Below are 22979 nucleotides of genomic sequence, written 5' to 3'. Positions count from 1 at the left end.
TTTTCTGCTGACATTTGTACATTTCGGCATGTTCTTCCAGAATAAGACTTTGGCCACAAAGATTTGTTCTGGAACATACTTCCCTTCTTCAGTTGATCTGAGAACACTGATAATGTTTTGGCACCAGTCTTGGCGTGCTCAACTCATGATCGTGTATATATATATATATATATATATATATATATATATATATATATATATATATATATATATATATATATATATATATATATATATATATGCACACATAAAACTGGGATATCTGCATTAATTCAGCCAAGGATATTGTAGATAAATGAGAAATTTGGATGATGTCAAAGGAATTTTTATGATCCTTAAAGATTGTACAGATTATCTTAAAGTCATGTCAGGAGAATTTGCACACCTAACCTGTGTTGCATGTCTGCTAATCTGCTAGTTTTCAAGATGTGTTCTAATCTTTTCATTCAATATTTGATACATAAAAACACTTATTCAGTCCTACAAATTTGGGCTTGGCCATAACCTTCCCCCATGTGTGATGTCACAAATGGAAATAATAGGAATATGGCAGAACTGTAGATGTGAGTAGCATTATTATCTCTTAAATTTCATGATTTTTACAAGCCAACTCCAGACTAAACATGGAATATTAAATTGTCAATCAGCCTGTTTGCAGTGGGGATGTACCTACCAGACAGTGCCATTTTTCAAAATTTTAGCAGAGTAAATATTTCCCACACAGGGCAACGCTGAAGTGCATATACAGGGTAGTTTCTTTATACTAATATTATCAAAGTAATCAACCATTTCTTTTGTATGAAGCATATAATGCTGTTAAAATGATTTAAGAGGGTTTTTTAAAATGAACTATTTATATCAACACCAGGAAATTTGCAGACGTTTAGGACCATTCTTATTATTTGGGTATGGCAAAGCTGTGTCTGGCAGAAGGGGGTGCATTTTATTTTGAGTTTAATATTATCACAAAATTTGACATGATAGGGAGGTCATGATGCTTAGATGGGCTGAATTGACTTGGAAAATGATAATACTGCAGGTCCCTTGATATACTGTTCATACTTGCAGAATATGCATTTATGTAATGTCTGGGAGGGAAGTAAAATAGAAAAGTGTTTTAGAGCAGAAAACAGCGAGCCAATCAGAAGGCATAAGCCTGTGACATCACCACTTGACCACTAAATGCCTATAACCTTGATAAGCTGTGCATTTCCATGATTTGCCTAACTCCAACTGCCAAAATTTCCTTTTTCTTCTCTAAAGAGAGGACCATCCTGGCACACTTGAAAAGGTTGTGGTAGTAAGGCAAAAACGAAATACAGCTGCAGTTCCACCAGCAACAGAGTTATAAACTGCACTAAAAACAAACTCACCGGCGGCTCCACAACTCACCCTAAACTCTCACTGAGGCGTTGGTTGTGGGGACTTGTTGGTGCAATTCTTTCCATCTGCACGAATTCCCGACATAACTCATCCATTATGCTAATTTTGTGATTGTTTTACAAATCATTTTCCCACTTAACCATGTTACATGTCAGACATGGGGTAATTGTAATCTGTAATCGTAATCAATTACAGTTTTTCAAGTAATTGTAATCGATTACCCTCTTATTTATTTTAAGTAATCGTAATCGTGATTACTTCTGCGATTACATTAGCAAAGTTTTAGTTAATAGTTTCTCGTACAGCAAGTATGTACTCTATCTGTAGTAATTCAAACAATTAAATATTTAGTATGGTACATGTGTATGAAATTTGCAAGTTCACCTTTCAGTCCTTCCTGTAATCACGATTAATACATCATGTAATCGTAATCGATTACACCTAATTTTATTGTAATCGTAATCGTGAAAATATGAAGTAATCGTAATCAATTGCATAACCTAAGTAATCACCCCATGTCTGTTACATGTATATTGCGATAGTTTCGTGCATCTCAGTCTTAATGTAAAATTTCTACAAATTATCTGCACAAGAAGAGGATATGGTGCTAGGTGTCCGGACAAGAGTCCCCATGTGGGTAATGTCAAGTTGCAGATAACTGAGCTTTTACTGTGTGGCTATATATATATATATATATATATATATATATATATATATATATATATATATATATATATATATATATATATATATATATATATATATATATATATATATATATATATATATCAGTGGTGGGCGCCGATCACTTTTTTGCTGTTCCGATCCCCAATCATCAGATCACTTTAGGCAACTGATCCGATTCTGATCATCCAATCATTTTTCAAGTTCTGCTGTTGCGATCACTTCATTCCGATCATCCGATCATTAACACTTATAATATATTATCATCATTTTTAAAAAATAATACTTACAAGAAACACCTATTTTAGGCATTCTTTAAGTAATAATTTCAAATAAGTAATAACTTAATTATTTGCTTATATCTTTATTTTTCCTTTCTTTTGGTATATAGGACATGGTAAGGGAAAAAAAAGCTATCTTAGCTTCTTATTTTAGGCATTTATTTAACCCATAAAGGCCGACGATACCCCCCCCACAGCTGCATTAATCGTCTTAAAATCAACTCTTGCAGAATGACCTGGAAGCAATTTTAGCTGTTAGTATACATATAAATACATCAGCATGTGAAATATTTTTGCTTAGCTCCCCCTGGTTGCTTCAGAATAATCGCCGGTAGTTAGAGATTGTGTTGGTACGTGCAACCCTCGATCCGAGCTGGGCTGGACTGCTAGGGTGCCAGACTCTGTCCATTGCAATTTTAGCTGTTAGTATAAATACATCAGCATGTGAAATATTTTTGCTTAGCCCACCCTGGTTGCTTCAGAATAATCGCCGGTAGTTGGAGATTGTGGTGGCGCGTGCAACCCTCCGAGCTGGGCTGGACTGCTGAGGTGTCAGACTCGGTCCGTTGTGCGCTCAGGGCCTTTTCCCAGTCTATTATGGGCCTGTTTGTTTGTTTTTGGACCCTCTGTGACAGTGGGGCAGTCACAGTTTGATTTTTTTCAGGCGTAGGAGGACTGGCCGCCTGCATTGGACCCCGTATAACTGGCCCGCGTGCATCATCTCCCGACATCATTGCAGCCTTTTTGGTCCCCCTTGGACGTTTAGGGGCATGTGCAGAAGCAGCAACCGTTGCTACAGCTGCCGTAGCACTCGTTGTTGGCGTGGCAGAGGTGGTGGTCACTTTACCGGGGTCGGTCTATGGGACAGAGGTAGGGTGCGTGGGGGAGGTGGTGATGGTCCGGGGAAACAGTGTAGCCTACTCCTCAAGCCAAATTAGCAGCGTTACCAGTGAAAGCGCAGTTTTGATACGCGTGTAAAGTAGCTGTCCCATAAGGGACCTATCGGCCTGCGGTGACGCAGTCCCATATGGGACCTCTCGGCCTTTTCGGGTAAAATCTACCCTTTTTATTCAGTTTATGAGAGTATGAAAAAGGAATTATGTTTGCTATTCTAACTATTGTATGAACTTATTTAGATTTTTGACAAATATTTGTCAGTTTTTTAATATTTTGTCATCGATATTTAGGAAATATTTTTTACTATTGTATAAAAACAAACGATAGTGATCATTCATCTCCTATCATTCCTGATGAAATAGCTTTTTGAATAAAAAAAATTGGTTCATAAATAAGGAAGTTACAAGAAGAACATAAGCAATAAGGTTTTGATTATAAGTGAGCCGGCTAGGACACGTAGCAATGGGTTTAAGTTGGATAAGTTTAGGTTCAACAAAGACATAGGCAAGAATTGGTTTACCAACAGAGTGGTGGATGGGTGCAATAGACTTAGCATAACCCCCCCCCCACACACACACACCGTTAGGAGGGGGTCAAAGCCCCCACTCTTAGTTTAGGTCTTGTTAGTTTCCCGTAAAGGAACTGCCGCTGCCGCCATTAGAGGGTGGTTACACTGCAGTAGAAAATGCAAAACTGGCAATTGAGGCAGGCGACTCGGTTACTGGAGTGAGCGGAAAGTCCTCCACTGCAGCCCACACCACACTGTCATGGTGTCGTGTGACACGTCCCGCCAAGAAAGTAAAGCGACTTTGCGCCTGCTCATTTCGTTCACGATACCTTACCAGGATTAAATAAATTAACGATCAATAATCATCATTTGATATTATAAATAAAGACGCTTATTGAAGTAACTATTTAGCAACGTGTATAAAAATAATTGTAAGAAGTGAGTCATGAGGTTTTAAAAATGTCCGCAGTCAGTTGTTGCCATGACAACGTTAACCACATTTTTTTTAAGAGATTGGTGATTAGAAGTTAGTTTGTGAAGTTCCGATCTCCACAGTCTGATTACCATTTACAAAAATGATCCAATCTTTGCATTCCAATCGCCAATTCCTGTTCTGATGAGATCGGAAGATCGGAGGATTGGACTGATGATCGGAAATGCCCAGCTCTGATATAATATATATATATATATGTATATATATATATATATATATATATATATATATATATATATATATATATATGTATATATATATATATATATATATATATTTACACACATAAATATTTATAATCTAAAAGAATATGGAAATATTAGTATCAAAATCTAAATGCAAACACCAGCAGCTAGACTTAAATAATTACCAAATGAATGTCTGATTTAGGAAGGTTAGGCATTTTTAAATATATCTTCATACATGAGCTCCACCAATGCCAGCATTTTGGACTCCACTTGAAAGTACTGTGCCACTGAAAATGGAAGTGCCACTGAGGAGGGATGTGCCACTGAGGAGAGAATGTCCAGCGGGTGAAGAGCTACCACTGCCACTTTGTGATGCTCCACTCAGGAGTGCTGGTGTAGAGCTTGTTGTGGGTAATGTGCTTAACAACTTATGACTGCTGGCAGACGCCTTGGTATTAGTGCTGCTACTGCTGTTTTTACTCTCCGACAAATTTGAAAGATTGACTCCCTGAGGCTGATATGATGGGCTGACAGAGCGAGGCTGCTGAACTACAGTGTAAGGGAGGCGCTCAGGGTGTTTCTTTTCCATGTGAGTGTTGAAGGTTTCCTGACGCACAAACTCCAGGTTGCATGGCACACAGGTAAAGGGTTTGTCTACTTTGTGAATCATCTCATGCCGCTGCAACTTGTCTTTCCGTGTGAAGGACTTCCCACAATGTTGACACACAAAAGGTCTTTCTCCAGTATGGACAACTGCATGCCTGGTGAGTTTGTCTTTTCTAGTATAGCCCTTACTGCACACAATGCACACATATGGGCGCTCTCCTGTATGGATTCGTGTGTGCACGCGAAGCCCCTCAGACCGGAGGAACCCCTGACCACACGTGCCACAGTGGAAGGGGAAATTGTTTGTATGGGTTCGGATGTGATTCTTCAGTTTGTCGCCACGAGAAAGTACTTTTCCACAAATATTGCAGACTTTCTTTGTATCCCAACGTCCAGTTCCACCTGCAACAAGTTAAAATAAACTGTAGTGGGAAAACAAAAAAACAAACTAACTTTGATGCTCTTTCTCTTTCAAAGTTAATCTGAGGTGTTTAGCATGGAAAAAGATGCCTATAGTCGGTCCAAATTAGCTTGGCCAATTTGCACCGAGAGGCCCCTCCCCAATTCTGGCTAAGCTCCGCCCCCCTTTCATCTGATTGGCTGTTGATGATATCATAGATTGTATCAAAGACACATACCAAATATATATGATTGAGATAATCTAGCTTCTTTCATGATTAAAAAATATTCGAAACTTAATTGAATAACGACAGTCTACTTAAACAATCAATGACATCACCTAAGAAACAAAGTACAATCATAATACTGCAAGTTTTCAAGGGAGAACGGGCCCTGCAAAACGAGCACTGAAGGCGATGATAGAAGGCTATCTATAAAGTAATGCACACTTTCTGTCATTATTTCCTACATAGCTCATTCACATATGCATACCAAATATAATCACATAAAAAATATATTCTACAGTAGCTTTATACAAGTAGGAATCATTGTATTGAGGAATAAGTTTCGTATCTGTGGCTGTTGCGCTGAGCGTACATACGTAGCCTACCCATCTCTCCAAGCCACAGCATTCAGTTATTATAGAATATATTTTATTTGGATTATATATAAGAGAATGAATATGAATGAAAAATGAAGAAAGTGTGCATTACTTTATAGATAGCCTACTATCATCGCTTATTTCAGTGCAGTGCTGGCCCTTCTCCCTTGAAAACTTGTAAAACTTTTGATATTGACTTTTTACTTCCTTGGGAGATGTGATTGATTAAGTAGTAGAGTGTTATTATTCAATTAAGTTTCAATATTTTTAATCATGAAAGAAGCCAGATTATCTCAATCATATATATATGGTACGTGTCTTTGATACAGTCTATAATCTCATCAATGCCAAGTGAAAGGGAGCCAGAATTGGCCAAGCTAATTTGGACCGACTATAGTTCTTGTTTAAATAATTTCTTTTGCAAAAACACCTCCCTTCCCACATCCTTCTCTAATGACTTGCTCAACCCTTCTGTCTCTTAATCTGGTGGTCTCTCAGCCTCCATATCCTTTTATTGAATATTCGTGCTTCTTCTTTACAAACCCTTCAATGTCTTCTCTGCAGATGGCCCAAACACCAGAATGTATAAATTTTTGCCTTATTTCATCTTCTATCAGTGGGTAAGATCCAGACTGGAGCAATTACATACATGCTGTCTCTGTCCCAATCAATCTCCTCTTTTAGTAGTATGTAAGGCTCATCTTGATACATGATAAAATCTGTTTATCGTAAACAATCACTACTACTGACTGTTACTTACATGATTTGGCCTTGTTACTGTTTTGGGCCATATTGGTGGATAATGGTGTGAGTGCTACTGAAGGGGAGGGTGTACCACTTCTGTCTTCATCATCCTTCTCAGATTTTACTTTAGGAGACTCTGTTGGGGCTCGGAAGGCTGATTGCGAGTTTACTTGACTTGCGACAGTCTGGTAAACACTATGGTTGTTTGTATTTCCAGGAATTGGAATCAACTGAAAAGAGCCTGAAAATGGAAAACAATAGTTATATTTAGAGCAATCAAATACTTCACATTTCAGCTCCTTATCATAAACTGATATGGAGTACAGCTAAATACAATATCTATTGACATATAAAAATGTTTTTCTTTTATCTAAATGTCCTATTCACACAAAGCAAGGTGGGTTTCAAGACATGGGAAAATTATTCAACATACACGTTGTCAAACTGCAATGAGTTCATTTAAAAGTAAAGTTGGGTGTATACACTATGGCTGTGTGTGCCCTCTGTGGTCATCCCTGTCACATTGGCCATTAAGCCTGTGGTGCCCATTACACTGAAACACAGGGCCATTGTGAAATCTGGGTTACCTCAATTTCCCCAGGGTTCCTCAGGTACACGTTTATCAACCAGCCCAAATGGGAGGATGAGCAGTTGGGTGGGCTGCATGCTGACTGACTGCCTGGGGCCAGGATTCGTAGCTTTTATTTATTTTTTTATTTATTAAAAAAAAAAAAAAAAAAAAAAAAAAAAAAAAAGTACAGGGTGACCAAAAGAGAGGTCAATTTCGGATGGAGAGGTGTCTTGACACTTGGTATCAATATCTTATTTCTTAAAAGAAAAAATACTTGTCTGCTACATGACCCATATCCTAACCTCTTCATTGTGTCCTTAAAAAAACAAAAAACTAATGGGACTTACTATTGCCAATAGCAAATTCATGGGAGGCTACAGTGGGTCGGGAGCCATACCATGGGTTACTTCCATGATCAAGGCCACTCAAAAAATGATCCATACCTCTGCCTGTAAAAGGAAGAAGATTTTCACAAAATTAATTTTCACCCACTGATATGAAGAATAACTTTTGACAAATAAAACATGCCTCTCATAGCCTTAAAGTGAAAATTATTAAAGTGGAAGGAATGGAAAGATGCAGTTTAGATTATAAACTGTCATACTACTTTAAGACTTCATATTCTAAAACACAATAGTACTGATTGCAGTATCCATGTTATCACAGGATACTGAAAAAAGTACCCAGACCTCCAATGGTCCTACAAATTTCATTAACTGGACTTCTATAATTGATCCACTTGGCTATTTCATATGCAAGAAATAAGTAACCTCCACAAATTAGGAAGAGTTAAAAGAGCAATCCTTTTATTTAAATTCTTACACCACATCTTATGAGAATATGTTGATAGGTTTACAGATCGTAGACGTAGTTGTGGATGATGCAGATGCGGATCACTGAGCATTTCCTGTACAATCATCGTATATGAAAATTACCACGACTGTCTCCTGTATGATCACTAAGATCAAAAAACAAAAAACTGTACAGGGATCTACTGCATGGCATTTAAACTCTCAAAACAGTGCAATATGCAAAATTTGGATTTAGACAGACAGGCTTGTTCGTAACTAAATGTTTATAAGTTGGGGAGTGATTGCAGTTTAAAAAAATACTGCTATCGTTACTACTGGTACCTTTCAAAAGATGTAACACTTTTGACAGTAACTATTTATTGTCACAATTGAGATCCTACTGTATCAATTTTCAAAATCTTTTCTAAATATTGCAATAATATTGCAAAAAAGATATTTCAAACTCCAATTGATGATAATTACAATGTTTTATTGGAGGTGCTGCTGTTTCCAGCTGAAACATTGAGAACATTTCTGTTAAGTGATCAGATGAATAATCTGCAATAAAAAAAAAGGATAATGGGTGTATCCCGCATCTTGGAATAGGTTGATAACTTCACTGCTTATAAGAGAACTATTCATGCAAAAAATAGACATGAATTAATATCACACTTAGGTAAATGGTCCCCTACCTTACTCCTGGCATCCTTAGCAGCAGGCCAGTGTGTATTGCTTGCAAAGGACTTGAAATCATGAGTCACTTATGGATAATCAAGTTTGTCATTCAATAAGTCACTCGAATATATGGAGGTTGGTAAGTGGGAATCATTCTCTACTAGTGGCAGTCTAGTGCCTAGTCATTGGATTTAGCCTAGAATTTTAGAGGATTGTATTGGGTTAGAGCAAAGAACATCCAGACTGTGCTAGTCTTTGTCATCGATTTTTAATTATAGTGTACAATTGCAATGACTACACACCTACAGTATTATTAAGAAATGAAAGTTGAAGATAAAGAAACTATCATACAAAACAAAATAATCAAATACAAATGAAGATGGAGTTAAGAAGTAATCAGGTGCATAAGTCTCGTTATTCACTGTCAAACACATTTGGAGGCAATTTCCCCAAATTTTCCTTATTCAGATACTGAACTAATGCAACTCATTGGCTTTCTCATTATTTCCACAGCTTCTGTCAACAATCTTGATAAATACTGTATTTGACAGCTTATAAGACACACTTCAATTTGGGCTGCCATATATATATATATATATATATATATATATATATATATATATATATATATATATATATATATATATATATATATATATATATATATATATATATATATATATATATATATAATAATAAAAAATATATATATAAAATAAATATATATATATATATATATATATATATATATATATATATATATATATATATATATATATATATATATATATATATATATATATATAAACTGGTTTAAACTACGAATCTCAGGTGAAGGGTTTTCGCCTGATATTTGTAGCCCTCCCCACTATCAGGTCATTTTTAATGTTTCATATATATTCAGATCCTTATTAAATCCCAATATTTTACATTTAAAAGCTTTAATATTTACTGGGACCTACCAGAACTGGTCCTTCTCAGAGACTCGAGTCCTGCTTTGAGACGTAAACAAATATAGTGTAGACAGCAACATTGTCAGAGGGGTAATGGGTACAAAGTTTGTACATATTATTTTTTTTAGCATTCTACACCTTGATAATGAATAATAACCTATCTTCTCAATATCTCGTCAATATCATCCATATATTGTTTGTGTCTACTAATTAAACAAACTTAAACAGTTTTATGAAGAAGGTTTGTCCTACATCATTGAACCCAGGCTTGGTATTAAGGAAACGCAGTGGGCCTTGAGTGTGTCGTCATGTTCGATGTACAACTGTCTGCTGGTTTGTTTAGGTGTACATGCATGGTTAAATGTTGTCATTTAATTTTCTTCTTGACTGATGTTATTTTATATGAAGTACCGGTAAGTACTACTGTTATACACTGTTACCTTTGGAAAAAATTGCCTTTGTCAGTGTAGAAGCAATTGCCACCTTAACATTTACGGAGATGTTTGCAGTCTAATTTAAGGGCCACTGCAGCACTAAAACTCCACTACCAGTAACCCAAAGCTGACCCTTGACCTTATACGACACAGGGTGATTTCCCTAGATTTTTTTGGGAATAAAATGTGCATCTTATAAGCCATCAAATACAATACTTGATGAATTACATTAACTAAAATTGCCAAAGTTATAAATACAAGAGAATACAAATGATATATTATAGGGTTTAAATTTGTGAGATAATAAGGAATATAAGAAAACTAGCAAAAATTACTAAAAGGGAAGAAGCTTTCAAGGCAAAGGGCAAAGAAAATTAACTGAAATTGAACTAGTTTTAACTTGAAAGCCACTGCTTGACCTCTGAATTAGCTGAGGGGACACCAATCAACACCAGTAAAGATGCTGTAGCCAAGAGTAAAATATGTCGGCTCAGGAGTCAGGAAAACATGATTAGCCTATATGTCTTTAATTACCCAAAGGTGCCACTTGAAAAGATATTAAGTAATTAATTTTTGTCAACATTTTACCACTGAGTATTTATAGAATGTACAGTATTCTACACACTGAGAGATATAACCATGACAATTCGGTAAATATTTGTACCAATAAATCTCTGATATCTAGTTTTCTACTTAACCAACTGCTCTTCTGTTGTCATACATTTTCTACTAATTTTAAACCTCCCAGAAATCCATGGGAAAGAGTGTAGAAATCAAAACAAGTTTAAAAAAAACCATGAAATGTGGGTGCTAACCTGCATAGCTCTGGGAGGCGGAGTCGCCCATAGCGTCACGCGGCTGCCAAAACCCGCGGCTCATCATGGCTAAAATCCAAAAGGAGTGTTCACATTTCTACCTACAAGGGGGGAGGGAGGGCAGGCAGAGCAGCCCATAGCATCCTGCAGCAGCCAAAGCCCACAGTTCACCACAGGTAAATTCAACAGGCTAATTTTTATGGGGGGCTTCACTTCCTTCAACCCCCTTAAGGTCAACATAAGACAGGTAAATATACATATACCTCTTAATGAGGGGACTTAGCCCCCTTTGACCTTACTATGTCTCCACATTTCATCACACTGGGCTACTACGCCACTTGTGGCCATGCAGATTCCCACACCCATTTTATGACCATTCCTACTTACACTTGTTTTTATGTCTACACTCTTTCCTGTGTTTTTTTGGGAGTTTTGAAGGTTAGTAGAGGATATATATATATATATATATATATATATATATATATATATATATATATATATATATATATATATATATATATATAACAATGAGTACTAGTTGGTTAAATACCTACAAATCGAGATATATCAGGGCGCATAAATGGAATGTCTAAAAAATTGGATTGTTGAGGAAAGAGTAGCCTACTAATTTTGAGACACCGACTGTTTATTTCAGGGCAAATTATGATGCTTTTTACTATGGAGAGTTTTATTTTCCAGAAATCACTAAATGATTGACTTTTCAATGCCTTAGATGCACCCGCCGTTGCCCCGCTCCCATCCAAGATCACTGACCAGCGAAGTGGACCCATCCCCATGCTGCAAATTTCCACTTGTCCACACCACATACTAAATAAATTTAAACTAACATACCTAGCCCCCCTCACTGCCCCCTTCTATTTTCCAGAAGTTATTTGTTACTGCCCAGCATTCAGGAACCAAAAAAAAAAGTCCATAATATAAGTATTTACTTTGCAAGAGGTGGCTACCCCATTTTCAACATTGGCCAGAAATATCTATCTTTTTAAAATTACCATAAAAAGTCAGCCAGGTGTGAGTTGGGTGTAATTCTGAAGTACTATCCTCACCCCTGGGGACTAGCACCACCACAGCCACAATTAAGTAACTCCTAATGGTGAGCAGGGTTTATTGGCGAGAGGGTAGGCTGCTATTTTCGAGACACTGACTGCTTATTTCTTGACAAAATTTAATGCTTCTTATTATGGATAGTATTCTTTTCCCAAAAATCAGTAAATGATTGACTTTTCAATGCCTGAGGCGCACCCACTGCCGCCCTGCTCCCATCCGTTACCACCGGCCTGCGTAGTGAACCCACCCCTGCTACCGCCCTGTCCTGTCCCATGCTGCATATTTCTGCAACTGCCATTAAAATTAAAACTAACCTAACCTAACAGCCTACTGTAACCTACCTAATAGGGGAGCTTCGTCCCCAACAATTCCCCTATTGGAGAGGACTTTGCCCCCTCGACCCCCCCTTTTAATTGCCGGAAGTCACTGCACTGCATTCAGGGACCAAACAAGAATCCATATTGTAAGAGTTAACTTGGCAAGAGGTGGCCACCCTCTCGTCAATATTACCCCGTTGAACTGTAAGGCAATAGCACCGCTGTATTACCGGCGCCGCGCTGCATGTGTTGCATGACATTACCTTTGTGTGCACCCAGCGGCCAGGCCGGGGCGAGGGTGTGGAGGGCGTCACGGCGGCACTCCCGGCCCTAGCTCCTCCCCGGCACGCCCCGGCACCTCACCAGTGACTCAGTAACCTGCCTGCCTGCTGGGGAGGGGGCACACCACATCGGCACGGCCACACCCTGCCCTGGCTCGGGATGTGACAGAAAATAACGGCTGGGCGGCCACGACCCCCTCGGCCTACCTCGGAAGGGACAACAACAGCGGTATTTCCGGCTTGACCAACGGAGAGACCTGTGCTGACTTCGCGGCTACATTCACTTCATCAGGGCTATCACACACGCTGAAGAACATTACGATTGTGTTCCTCTAATGATTTACCTGCTTTTGGTGCTCTGTGATGTACGTTTACTTAGAGGAGAACTTCCAAAACATACGTGTAATGTATCTAACTTAACGGCGCCATTTTGGATGCTTGTAAACAGCCCTCGTCCGATTCCTGTCCCGAGGTGTGAAGATTACTTGACACTTACTTACTTACTTATGTTATTTATGGGGGTGTAAGTTTCAGTCTGAGTACTAATCAGTTTACTCAGTTCTTGGATTTGAGTGAGTACTGATCGGTTTATTCGGTTCTTGTATATGTGTGAGTACTAATCGGTTTACTCGGTTCTTGGATAAGAGTGAGTACTATCGGTTTACTCGGTTCTCGGATATGAATGAGTACTAACCGGTTTACTCGGTTCTTGGATAAGACTGAGTACTAATCGGTTTACTCGGTTCTTGGATATGTGTGAGTACTAATCGGTTTACTCGGTTCTTGGATATGTGCGAGTACTCGGTTTACTCGGTTCTTGGATAGTATGTGAGTACTAATCGGTTTACTCGGTTCTTGGATTTGAGTGAGTACTAATCGGTTTACTCGGTTCCTGGATGTGTGAGTAGTGATCGAGTACTAATCGATTTAAAGCCCCGTTCACACTCTGCCGACTCTGGGCCACGACAACCCAGCGACTTTTCCATTTGACAAGTTGGTTCCCACGCTCCAAGAAGGGGGGGAAGGTTTTATTGGGGTCTTGGTGTCTTGCCGACTGTCTGGGACATTCGGCCAACTAATTGCCAGCATGTCGTGCTAACCCTCACGACTCCAGACTCCCGTCACGACGTCAGTGCAGCATTCGGCAACAGTCTCAAGACCTCTTTCTAAACATGCCCGACCCTTTCACATCAACACCCAAGACCTCGTGTACCCTAGAGTCGTGGGTAATCGTGGCCCAGGGTCGGCACAGTGTGATCTGTGCCGACTCTGGGCCATGACAACCCACGACTCTAGGGTACACGAGGTCTTGGGTGTTGATGTGAAAGGGTCAGAAATGTCTTGAAAGAGGTCTTGAGACTGTTGCCGAATGCTGCGCCGACGTCGTGACGGGAGTCTGGAGTCGTGAGGGTTAGCGCAAAAAAGTATTCCATGCTAAACTTTCACGACAAGAGTCGGCAAGAGTCTGGACCAACCGTCACTTCCGGTTGAGGTCTGAGGGAGGTCGGGGGCAGTCGTCAAGACTGTCGTCAACAGTCTTGGCTTGTCTTGAGACAGTCATGACGACTGTCGGGGCCATATTTCAAATTTTTACTGTTACCTGTCGGCACAGTCGTCTGTGCCGACTACTTAAGAATGATGAGGGACTCGTGACGACAGTCTTCGCCTAATGAAGGACGTTCGTGACGACTGTCGGCTCAGAAATATTGGCAAACACTGCCGCCATCAAGAAATTTTTATTTTTATTTTGCAATCACAAGCACAATAACAACTTCTGGGCATGGTTATGAGTACTGCTCAGTTTACTCGGTTCTTCGATATGAGTGAGTATTGCTCGGTTTACTCGGTTATATGTTAGGTCACATTATTCATATAGATCACCAGTGTGGGGAATGAAACTAATCATCACAGTTAAAAACCATAAATTGTGCGCAACACTGGTGGCGTGAAATAATTGTTTGTGTATTAGTTAGCTGCCTCATGTACCGACAGATGTCTTAAAATCTGTAGACCTTGATCCTTCTCTTTATCTCGAGCATGAATGAAGTACTGTACGTAGCTCTTTGAAAATAAGAAAATTTAATATTGTATGATTTTAACATGGGATGTTAAAGACATTATTTTAAGTCATCTGTCCTCAGACGAATATGAACACTTCTCATATCTTGCAACACTTTGACCCCCCACCCTCTGGCCTCCTGGTGATAAGACTGCCACCCTGTACGATCTGCTGCCCGCTTACCAGTCGAGTGAGCAAAATAATCATTCGGTACTCGGTTTATTCGGTTCCGAAGAGTAATCAGTACCGAATTACTCGGTTTGCAGGAAGTGCTCGGTTCCCCCATCCCCAGTAACGAGTTGTGATTATTGGTCCTGATGTGTTATTTCCAGCCGCTAACGTCCTGTAACCACACGGTACCAATCAAATAATCATAATATACAATAAGGGTTACTAAATCTTTCAAAACGTGACGCTACGCACTATCATGTGTTAAGCTATCGTAAGCCTAAAGCATATATACTTATCTTGAATTTATGGAAGTTTAACCTATGAAGGTAACTCGGATTAAGCTAGCCTGACTTCTTCCAACAAGTGCTCTGATAAATAAATAATTTAATACATTTCACCGTTGCGATTATATCACCTGGACGCCCGCTGGCAGTGATAATGCATCTGCCAAATGCATTTCCGCCCTGATAAATGTAAATTACTCCGGTTTACCAGATAACTCAGTCACACCCATCATAAGTACACACTCCATACCGCACAGCTGGATTCAGGTCCACCCCACAAATACATTGGTGTCCACTTTTCGACAACCGAACTCTGCCATTCATCGACCAGCCTGAAATTTAGGATGAACTGCTCGCCGACTCCCCGGGCCGCGATTCGAACCCGGGCCCGCTGATTCGTAACCAAGCACAGCATGCTAAACAATGCATCACGGAGAAATTAGGCTCAATGCCTTCTTGGAATCTATCCGCGTCTCGGGGTCATTACACTGGAATACTGTTCCACGGTGTGGGACACCTATACACCCTGAAACAATGATATATTAACATTGATTATTAACATCCTGGCGGCTAGGTTCAATACACAGTCTCTCCAACGCTTGTCATCAAGATGCGTATGAAACAACATGTGTGGTGCCCGGAAATCAGGCAGAAGAAGCCCCCGTATGTCCCCCGGGGATGATACAAATAAATAGGATCTCCTTTACATACCGTAAACAGACAAACACGCATACTAAACTTAGGTTACGTACAAAGTCACAAACATATAAACATTGATGCTCATAATATATACTTACACTGCACAAACAATCAGTGCAGGTATTCGCAACCAACAGCCAGAAATACCAAACACACCATACCAAAACTGAAGCATACCAGCACACATACTTCCCGCGCATCATGCGTGATTGGAACAGGTTTCCTAAACATAATTTAAAGTGCAGACTCATTCATAAAATCAGTGACAACTCAAGTAATGGACGGCTTACTCTTTTGATTTTGCGGCGCCCTTGTCATCAAGCCGCGAATTTTGGAAAATCAACCGCTTTGGTGCGAATCGCCATAACTCTTATTTCTGGGAGTACAGTAAAGTTTTTGGTATCAATCGACGACAAAATAAATGAGCTATATTTTTTAATAATAATAATACAGATTTATAATCAGATTAATAATAATACAGATTAATAATCAGAAAAAAATTGGAAAGCATTAAATAAATAAAAAATAAAGTTAATAAGCAAAAAACTAGGACGTGTCCAAATCGCGGCAAATGGGGCGAAAAACAGGCTATTTTGTGACGGCTTGACGACGAACTTGGAATCGAGCTATCAAAAAATCCTTCGAGTTGGTCAAACTACATTGCCAAGAGGGGCTACATGCCAAATTACAGTCTTCTAGAGGCAATAGCAAGGCCACACTAGACAAAAACGGCAAAGTGTCTGGAGTTCGTCAAAATCGTTCTCGACAGGGTTTACGTTTCGAGCTCTAGCGACAAAACTACTGGGAGTAGGGAAATGTTATGCACCATATTGGAAAGCACATTGGCAGGGCTAAATCATTTGTTAAGTAAGTTTTTTGAAATTCTAAAAAAAATGAGTGGGTTTCAAGGTTGGGAACTCAAAAAGTTTTATCCGAGTGTTTTTTTGCGAATTTATTTTTACCCTTTTTTACCGATTTTTACCCTTTCGAGTCGGTTTTCGAGCCCGGTCGCTATTTAAAAAAATTACAGCTCTTTCATTTTGCCGTCGATTGATACCAAAACCTTTTCTGTAGCCCCAGAAATAAGGGAGTTATGGCGATTCGCACCAAAGCGGTTGATTTTCTAAAATTCGCGGCTTAATGACATGGCTGGGGCAAGTGTCCGTTCCATAGTATAGGGTTCACTGATAAAATAAATACACTCACTTTTCAGCACGATATTACGCTAATAAATAGGCTACTATTTTTTATAGTATTAGTATCAATTAGGGCCTAATTGATACCAACGGTTACACTAGATTCATTTCGCTTCTTACACACTCGGCTCACTCTCAGCTGCCTATATATAAAAAAATACAAGAAAAATTTATCAATGGGTTTAATTTTCATAATGGCAACCTTATTTACAGGATGACTCGCTGGAAATCCTCCTAATAAAAGCCTTTTAACTTTTGCATTGAGAACATGTATTGCAGATGTTTTGAGAAAAAAAATATCTGCTTAATCTTACAGCTGAACAGACTAGCTGATTGCCATTTTATAATACCCTTTTGAACATCCAGGGAGAGATGGCTGTTGCTGGACGTCTGTTCAGATCATTTATTTTTTAAGCAAGTGGAACAGATACAGTCGTCATTATCTATTCCCAGATATCTTGCCGTAAATCCAACGAAGGTATTTTGTAATCCGTGTGGAGCTGTCTGGTGCCAAAAAAGGCTGGCAACTGTTTCCAAAGGATACGATGCCATACAACGATTTCCTTGTCTCTCCAGGCCGTCGGCAAGCAAGAGGTCCCCCTGAATCACCGAGACAAGAGTTAACTTCACCAAATGAACTTCCGGCGCACACAAACGATGACGTAAAGTTGTTAGTGCCCCCGACGTATGCCTCCTCACAATCACGGTCTGGTCTGATGAGGACTTTTCCCTCAAAGGGCCGATTTGAATCCTGAAAGGTTGCAAGAGTTAATAAAAAAAAATCAAGGGCTGATTGGAGTCTTAAAAGGGTGCAAGAATAATAATAATAATAAAAAAAAAATGACAAGAGACATCGAACAAGTACAATTGCTTCTTTGTGTTACTGTAAATTATAGAACTTACTTCTCCGAGAAGTGTGGTGCGCCCCCAGCCAATGATGGAGCAGTTCTCAAGATTCTCGTAACTTTCACCAACCCGCGGCAAACACAAGGGCATGACTCGGGGCCCAAACCTGTGTCCAGATGGAGAAATAAATGCGGCTTCAAAGCATTCTTGGGAAAATTTGGAGTTAGATGTAAATATTTAACACACTGAACACTTTTGAGTTTTACACCACATATTTCATGATCAAACTTCCTATTTTTAGTTCAGACTTGAAGGATCTGGAGTTTATCTATACGTATTAAAGGTTATCTCCCATTTGTCAGACCAAGTTGAAATTCAACACATAGTTCTTGGAGGTTTTGCCAGTCATGATCTGGGGAGAGCTGACTTTCCAATCCATGGCATCAACTAATTTAGTAATGAAAAGACTGAGTCCAAGACTGATGTCGTTGATGCAACTTATGAATGGCACTGGTCCTTGAACCGAGTCCTGAGGGACACCATTAGAGACCGGTGCACACTCTGAGGCAGCACCATTAATCATTACCTTATGTTGTCTGTTGCTCCTTCAGTTTGCAATCGATTTGCTTACTTTATTCTAAATACCTAGTTGCTTGATTTTGTAAATTGGTGTGGAACTTTATCAAAAGTCCTTTGAAAATATGACGAACCGTGTCCAGTGATATAGACTCAGAAGGTCATTATAAAAGGTCAGCAGGTTGGACAAACTGAATTTCTTATTTTGGAATCCGTGTTGTGAATGACTTTTTAGGTAAAACTTCGAAACTTATGGAGTTTAGAAGTTAGAAGGTTAGAAGTTAAGTGGCTTATAATTTTTTTCCTAGCATTACGTATATAACTGATGCTGGGACGTCTTATATGTCTGGCAAATAATGTTGAAAAATGCAGAGTAGAGCCATCGGAGGAGGAGTGAACAAGACAGTCAATTCTGGAAAGATCACTGATGAGCAGATGAACACAACAGAGCCATTCTGAACATCCCTATTGTCATATTAGTCTTGTTATCTCCACTAACCTTATTCCTCTGCCATTCTTCGCCTCCACCTTCACAAGGGCGATATCATTGTCATTGAAGGAATCTACTCCAAACTCCTCATGTCTCCAAACTTTGTCAATAAAGTATTGCTGCAAATGAAAATGAAAAGGTATAACAATCTGTTGCAAAGAAATGCTATTATATGTCTACTTATAATTCTACTTAAATTAGTTTTTCTTACCTTTGTGGGCGCTATACAACCAAAAAATGGTATCCCATTGTATCTAAACATTTTACGCACCCTATATATAGATAATTCTGTGGTTTCCTAAACCTCAGAAATGTGAATTTAATGAAGCTCTTTTCATGGCACAGCCCTGCCTCCCTCCCCCACCCCTTGCCACACACCTCTTCGCTTTCCTCTACAAGGTCGGCGTTGTAGTCCCCGACGCGCACCACCAGGTTGAGGGCGCCGAGCTTCTGGAGGCAGTGTGCAGCCGTCACCACGAAGAATTCAGATATTATGGTGCCACCACAGTGTAGTTTTCCTGGTGGGTTTAAACCCTGAGGGAAAATCATTCAGTAAATAAGTCAATAAATAAAATCTGTGAATACAAAAGTGCTCTATGAGAGTAAAGGCAAAGGGTAATGGACGAGGGAAACGACCTCACCAGTTTCTGCCGACGCAGCGACACCAGCCACGGCGAGTCGAAACGTGAAGGATTAGCACCGAAGCGAACCTTGCCGAGGCGGGTGAGGAACTGAGTGGAGGCGTCCTTGGCGTCCCCACACTGCCGCGGCAACAGCGACTGCAGGCCCGCGTTTAGTCCTCCAGACCTTTAGAGAAATTATGATAATGCCGCGATGGGACGAGCTTTATATCTGACTGCAACACACACACACACACACACACACACACACACACATTGACAAAATTTATCCTTACGTGGAAGAACAGATGACTCCGGCGGTGCTCTTGCAGGTCTCGTTGTTGAACCTCAAGCGGCACTGCTGTAAGTCCTCCTCGTGGCCAAGACAGTCCAGGTGCATCTGCCACACGGTGCCGGCGACGTCTCCCGCCTGTCTGTACGCCTGGCTGTCGTCCCCGTTGTAGCCCAGCATCCTGCACACCACCTGAGGCGAACCGCAGCACAGGTTCTTCAGAGTTCATGTACTACCAGGCTTTGTTCTTGGTGTGTGTGTGTGTGTGTGTGTGTGTGTGTGTGTGTGTGTGTTTATAATATCAGTGTTGGTGCAAGGCAATACGAAACTGAGAAGTTCGCGCAAATTAGAATGTGGCAATATACGTCATGGGTGAGAGCCTGAGGGCCCAGCAGACTGTGATGGTGCTGGTCCTTACTTGAGCATCGAAGTCGTCGAAGCGAGAGCCGCACACGGAGCCCCACTCCCCGCCGAGCCGCAGCTCCACGGGTCCTACCCCCCGGCTGCCGCCACCTGACAGCCGCACCTCCGCCTCCTGCCAGGACATGATCGAGGTAATTAGTTACTTCACGAAGGTTTCAGCCATACTGTTGTGAATCTTTTGCCTCCAGGGAGGGGTATAATGTTTTCGTCGTTGTTCATTTGTCTGTATGGCTGTTAGTCTGTTTGTTCGTTACCGAAATATCTCAAAAGGCGGACTGATACAATTAGTCACTACATACACAAAGCAACATCCTAAGGTGAGTATCTCGAACGATTTACTTCGGGAAAACTATATAAAAAAGATTGAGTGAATCGGCAAAGGCGGCGATAATAACCATAATAACACCTTTAACTGTGTAAAAATATTGATTCGTTGAAAGCTTGCCAGAAGTAACTGAACGCAGATAAACATAAAACAATTTTGGATAAAGTAGCAAAGATTCAAAGGAAAAAAACTGTGATACTGAAGTAACTGGTGAAGCTTTGGATTAGTACAATAACATTAAGTGTATGCGACAATTTAAAGGGAAGGTATATGCTGTGGACAGATAGCAAAATGATGGATTACAGCGAGAGAGAAATGTTTGAACTATCAGAGTTTTGGTTTTCTTCACTAAATTAAGAAATGAAACAGCAAACGGTCTCCATAGAAATATAACTTTGGTGCCGCTTCTGCAAGCTGGATAGGAGTGAAAACAGGTGTGTGGTCTGAGGCGTTTAGAATGCGATGGTAAGGAGTGCAAAAAGGACCATACTAAGGAACGTCTGTGACTTACATGGACTAATTAATAAAGCCCCGTTCACACTGTGCCGACTCTGGCCCATGACAACCCAGCGACTCGGGGATTGGGAGGTCTTGGGTGTGAAATGTTGATGTGAAGGGGTCGCACATGGTCGAAAAGAGGTCTAGAAACGATAGTCGGATGCTGATTCGGCACAGTGTGAAGGGGGCCTAAAAGTCGCTGGGTTGTCGTGGCCCAGAGTCGGCACAGTGTAAAGGGGGCTTAATATAGGATTAATGATGAGGTGGTTCATGACAGTTGCGGGGTACAGGTCATGTGGCAGGTGAGGAGAGGAAGAAGTATCCTAAATGATGCACCAAACAAAACATGCCAATCAAGCAAAGAAAATAAAAAGCCTGCTACAACGCTGGAATTGTAAATCACTAACCCCATCATAGCAGAAAACACTGGAATCTTCTATGTGGGAACAGTTGCTTTTGCCAAAAGTCACGAGGGGACATCGACCAATCCACTCCTCGTCGCCTTGACAGCCAGGTGAGTCCACCAAGGCCTCGTTATCCTCGCTTCCTACCCCCAGGTACGCCCTGCTGAATGCGAGGCTCCAGCCACCCTCGTATCCGAGACTTCGGCAGATGACCTGACGAAGAAACGTCACAATGGGGCGTCAGTAAATGGATGCGGGCATTATTATCAAATACAGCTCTCAATACTGTTGTCATGTCCATGAATCAGTGTGATTCACCTTGGCGTCATCGTTGTCAAAGTCGTCGTCGCATATAGTCCCCCATTCCTCTGCGTGTTTGACATACACCACGCCCAGAGCGGCTCCAGGGATGTTGGCGGTGGCGAGGTTGTTCGTGAGCCGAGTGACGCCCACATCTTGGCACAGGACCTCCGCTTCATCACTGGAACGCAAGTGGGCACCCACCGTTGTAATTTCGGTTGCGAAAAAGCGTAATTACGCGACCTGTATTTCACTTTTGACACACTAACGTCAGTCATCCCGTAGTAGATCTCGGCAGTAATTCGACTCACCTTCCATCGTCACAGTCCTTGAAGTCATTGCATACCAGGTCCCGAGGCAAGCAGACATCGCCTGTGCTGCAAGGGAATAGCTGTGCCTCGCACCGCGCCTCGGGTAGCCGACAGGAGACGCCCGCGATCTGCCAAAGACATATGGGACAAGTTTCGAGACGCCTATGTTGTACTCTCATTAAATAGCATGCAGTGCTGAGTGTTGTGAAAACAATACAAAATATATTTGTAATGGAACTCCTCTAAACTCCGGCAAGCATTTGCGTGTTTTTTTTTTATAACTCCAAGGTTTCTAATATTTCATACAACCCCTCTGACGTAACAGGGGTTGCGCCATGCATTAATTATGACCCATGCTGGGGGTTGACAAATGACAAAACACTCACCTCAGTGGGGCCACACTGGTGCTCGCCCAGCCTCGCCGAGGTACAGTCGCTGAAGCTGGTGGCCGCGGAGCAGTTGGCGCCGCTCACCCAGAACTTGACGGAGCTGCGGCGCCACTCTGAGATGACGGATGAGTTAACTCATCTCATAAAACTTATAGCAGACAAGCTACCACATGCAAAGCTATATATTCAACACTGCAGCGAACTATGCAATATCCTAAGAGTTTTAAGACCAACAAACCTGTAGAACTGTTGCCGAAGTAATTGTTTCGGGTGAAGGTTTCCGCCGCGTCGTAGCCCAAGTCCCTGCATACTACGTCAGCTTCGTCGAAGCCGAAGTCGTCGTCACACACGTAGCCCCACACCCCGTCTACCTCGACCTGTGACGCGTCAAGTGCACGTGGGTTAGG

The 22979-nt window shown here is 40.7% G+C and overlaps 2 protein-coding genes across 7 annotated transcripts in view; both read right to left on the bottom strand.

The window, feature by feature from the left end:
• Positions 1 to 309: 309 nt before the first annotated feature.
• Positions 310 to 13169, bottom strand: LOC126996595 (zinc finger protein 16-like). Of its 5 annotated transcripts, none has more exons than XM_050857203.1 (5): positions 13034 to 13128; positions 11024 to 11092; positions 7703 to 7804; positions 6801 to 7025; positions 310 to 5442 (listed from the first exon to the last, which is right to left on the bottom strand). In XM_050857203.1, exons 2-5 carry the CDS (start codon positions 11088 to 11090, stop codon positions 4664 to 4666), a joined length of 1173 nt encoding a protein of 390 aa, XP_050713160.1. In that variant the 5' UTR covers positions 11091 to 11092; positions 13034 to 13128; the 3' UTR covers positions 310 to 4663. The 5 variants fall into 5 exon arrangements, with proteins under 5 accessions (XP_050713160.1, XP_050713159.1, XP_050713163.1 ...); XM_050857202.1 differs by lacking the exon at positions 13034 to 13128 and adding an exon at positions 12672 to 12990; XM_050857206.1 differs by lacking the exon at positions 11024 to 11092 and having other exon boundaries at positions 13034 to 13169.
• A 4097-nt stretch (positions 13170 to 17266) lies between these two features.
• LOC126996594 (neurotrypsin-like) overlaps positions 17267 to 22979 on the bottom strand; it is a 46705-nt gene continuing 40992 nt past the window's right edge. For both annotated transcript variants that reach the window (XM_050857201.1, XM_050857200.1), the window contains exons 4-15: positions 22811 to 22949; positions 22570 to 22685; positions 22184 to 22311; positions 21891 to 22053; positions 21576 to 21785; positions 20341 to 20457; positions 19927 to 20114; positions 19652 to 19817; positions 19389 to 19544; positions 19020 to 19129; positions 18002 to 18110; positions 17267 to 17849 (exon numbers count right to left, since the gene is read on the bottom strand). In XM_050857201.1, the coding sequence (XP_050713158.1) occupies positions 17538 to 17849; positions 18002 to 18110; positions 19020 to 19129; positions 19389 to 19544; positions 19652 to 19817; positions 19927 to 20114; positions 20341 to 20457; positions 21576 to 21785; positions 21891 to 22053; positions 22184 to 22311; positions 22570 to 22685; positions 22811 to 22949 (1914 nt within the window). In that variant the 3' untranslated portion in view covers positions 17267 to 17537. The remainder of the gene's footprint in view (positions 17850 to 18001; positions 18111 to 19019; positions 19130 to 19388; positions 19545 to 19651; positions 19818 to 19926; positions 20115 to 20340; positions 20458 to 21575; positions 21786 to 21890; positions 22054 to 22183; positions 22312 to 22569; positions 22686 to 22810; positions 22950 to 22979) is intronic.

The sequence above is a fragment of the Eriocheir sinensis genome, chromosome 10 (assembly GCF_024679095.1).
Source record: "Eriocheir sinensis breed Jianghai 21 chromosome 10, ASM2467909v1, whole genome shotgun sequence".
Taxonomy (NCBI): Eukaryota; Metazoa; Arthropoda; class Malacostraca; order Decapoda; family Varunidae; genus Eriocheir; species Eriocheir sinensis.
The sequence above is the reverse complement of the archived record's forward strand: the minus strand, read 5'-3'. Positions and strand labels throughout refer to the sequence as shown.

What these genes read in the sequence shown, in the direction of transcription:
- LOC126996595 (XM_050857203.1), bottom strand. Translation starts at nt 11,090, where the DNA reads ATGATGAGCCGCGGGTTTTGGCAGCCGCGTGACGCTATGGGCGACTCC. An exon ending in CGCCTCCCAGAGCTATGCAG is followed by an intron (nt 7,805 to 11,023) that starts GTTAGCACCCAC and finishes TTCCTTTTACAG; the next exon opens with GCAGAGGTATGGATCATTTT. An exon ending in CAGTAACAAGGCCAAATCAT is followed by an intron (nt 5,443 to 6,800) that starts GTAAGTAACAGT and finishes AACTTGTTGCAG; the next exon opens with GTGGAACTGGACGTTGGGAT.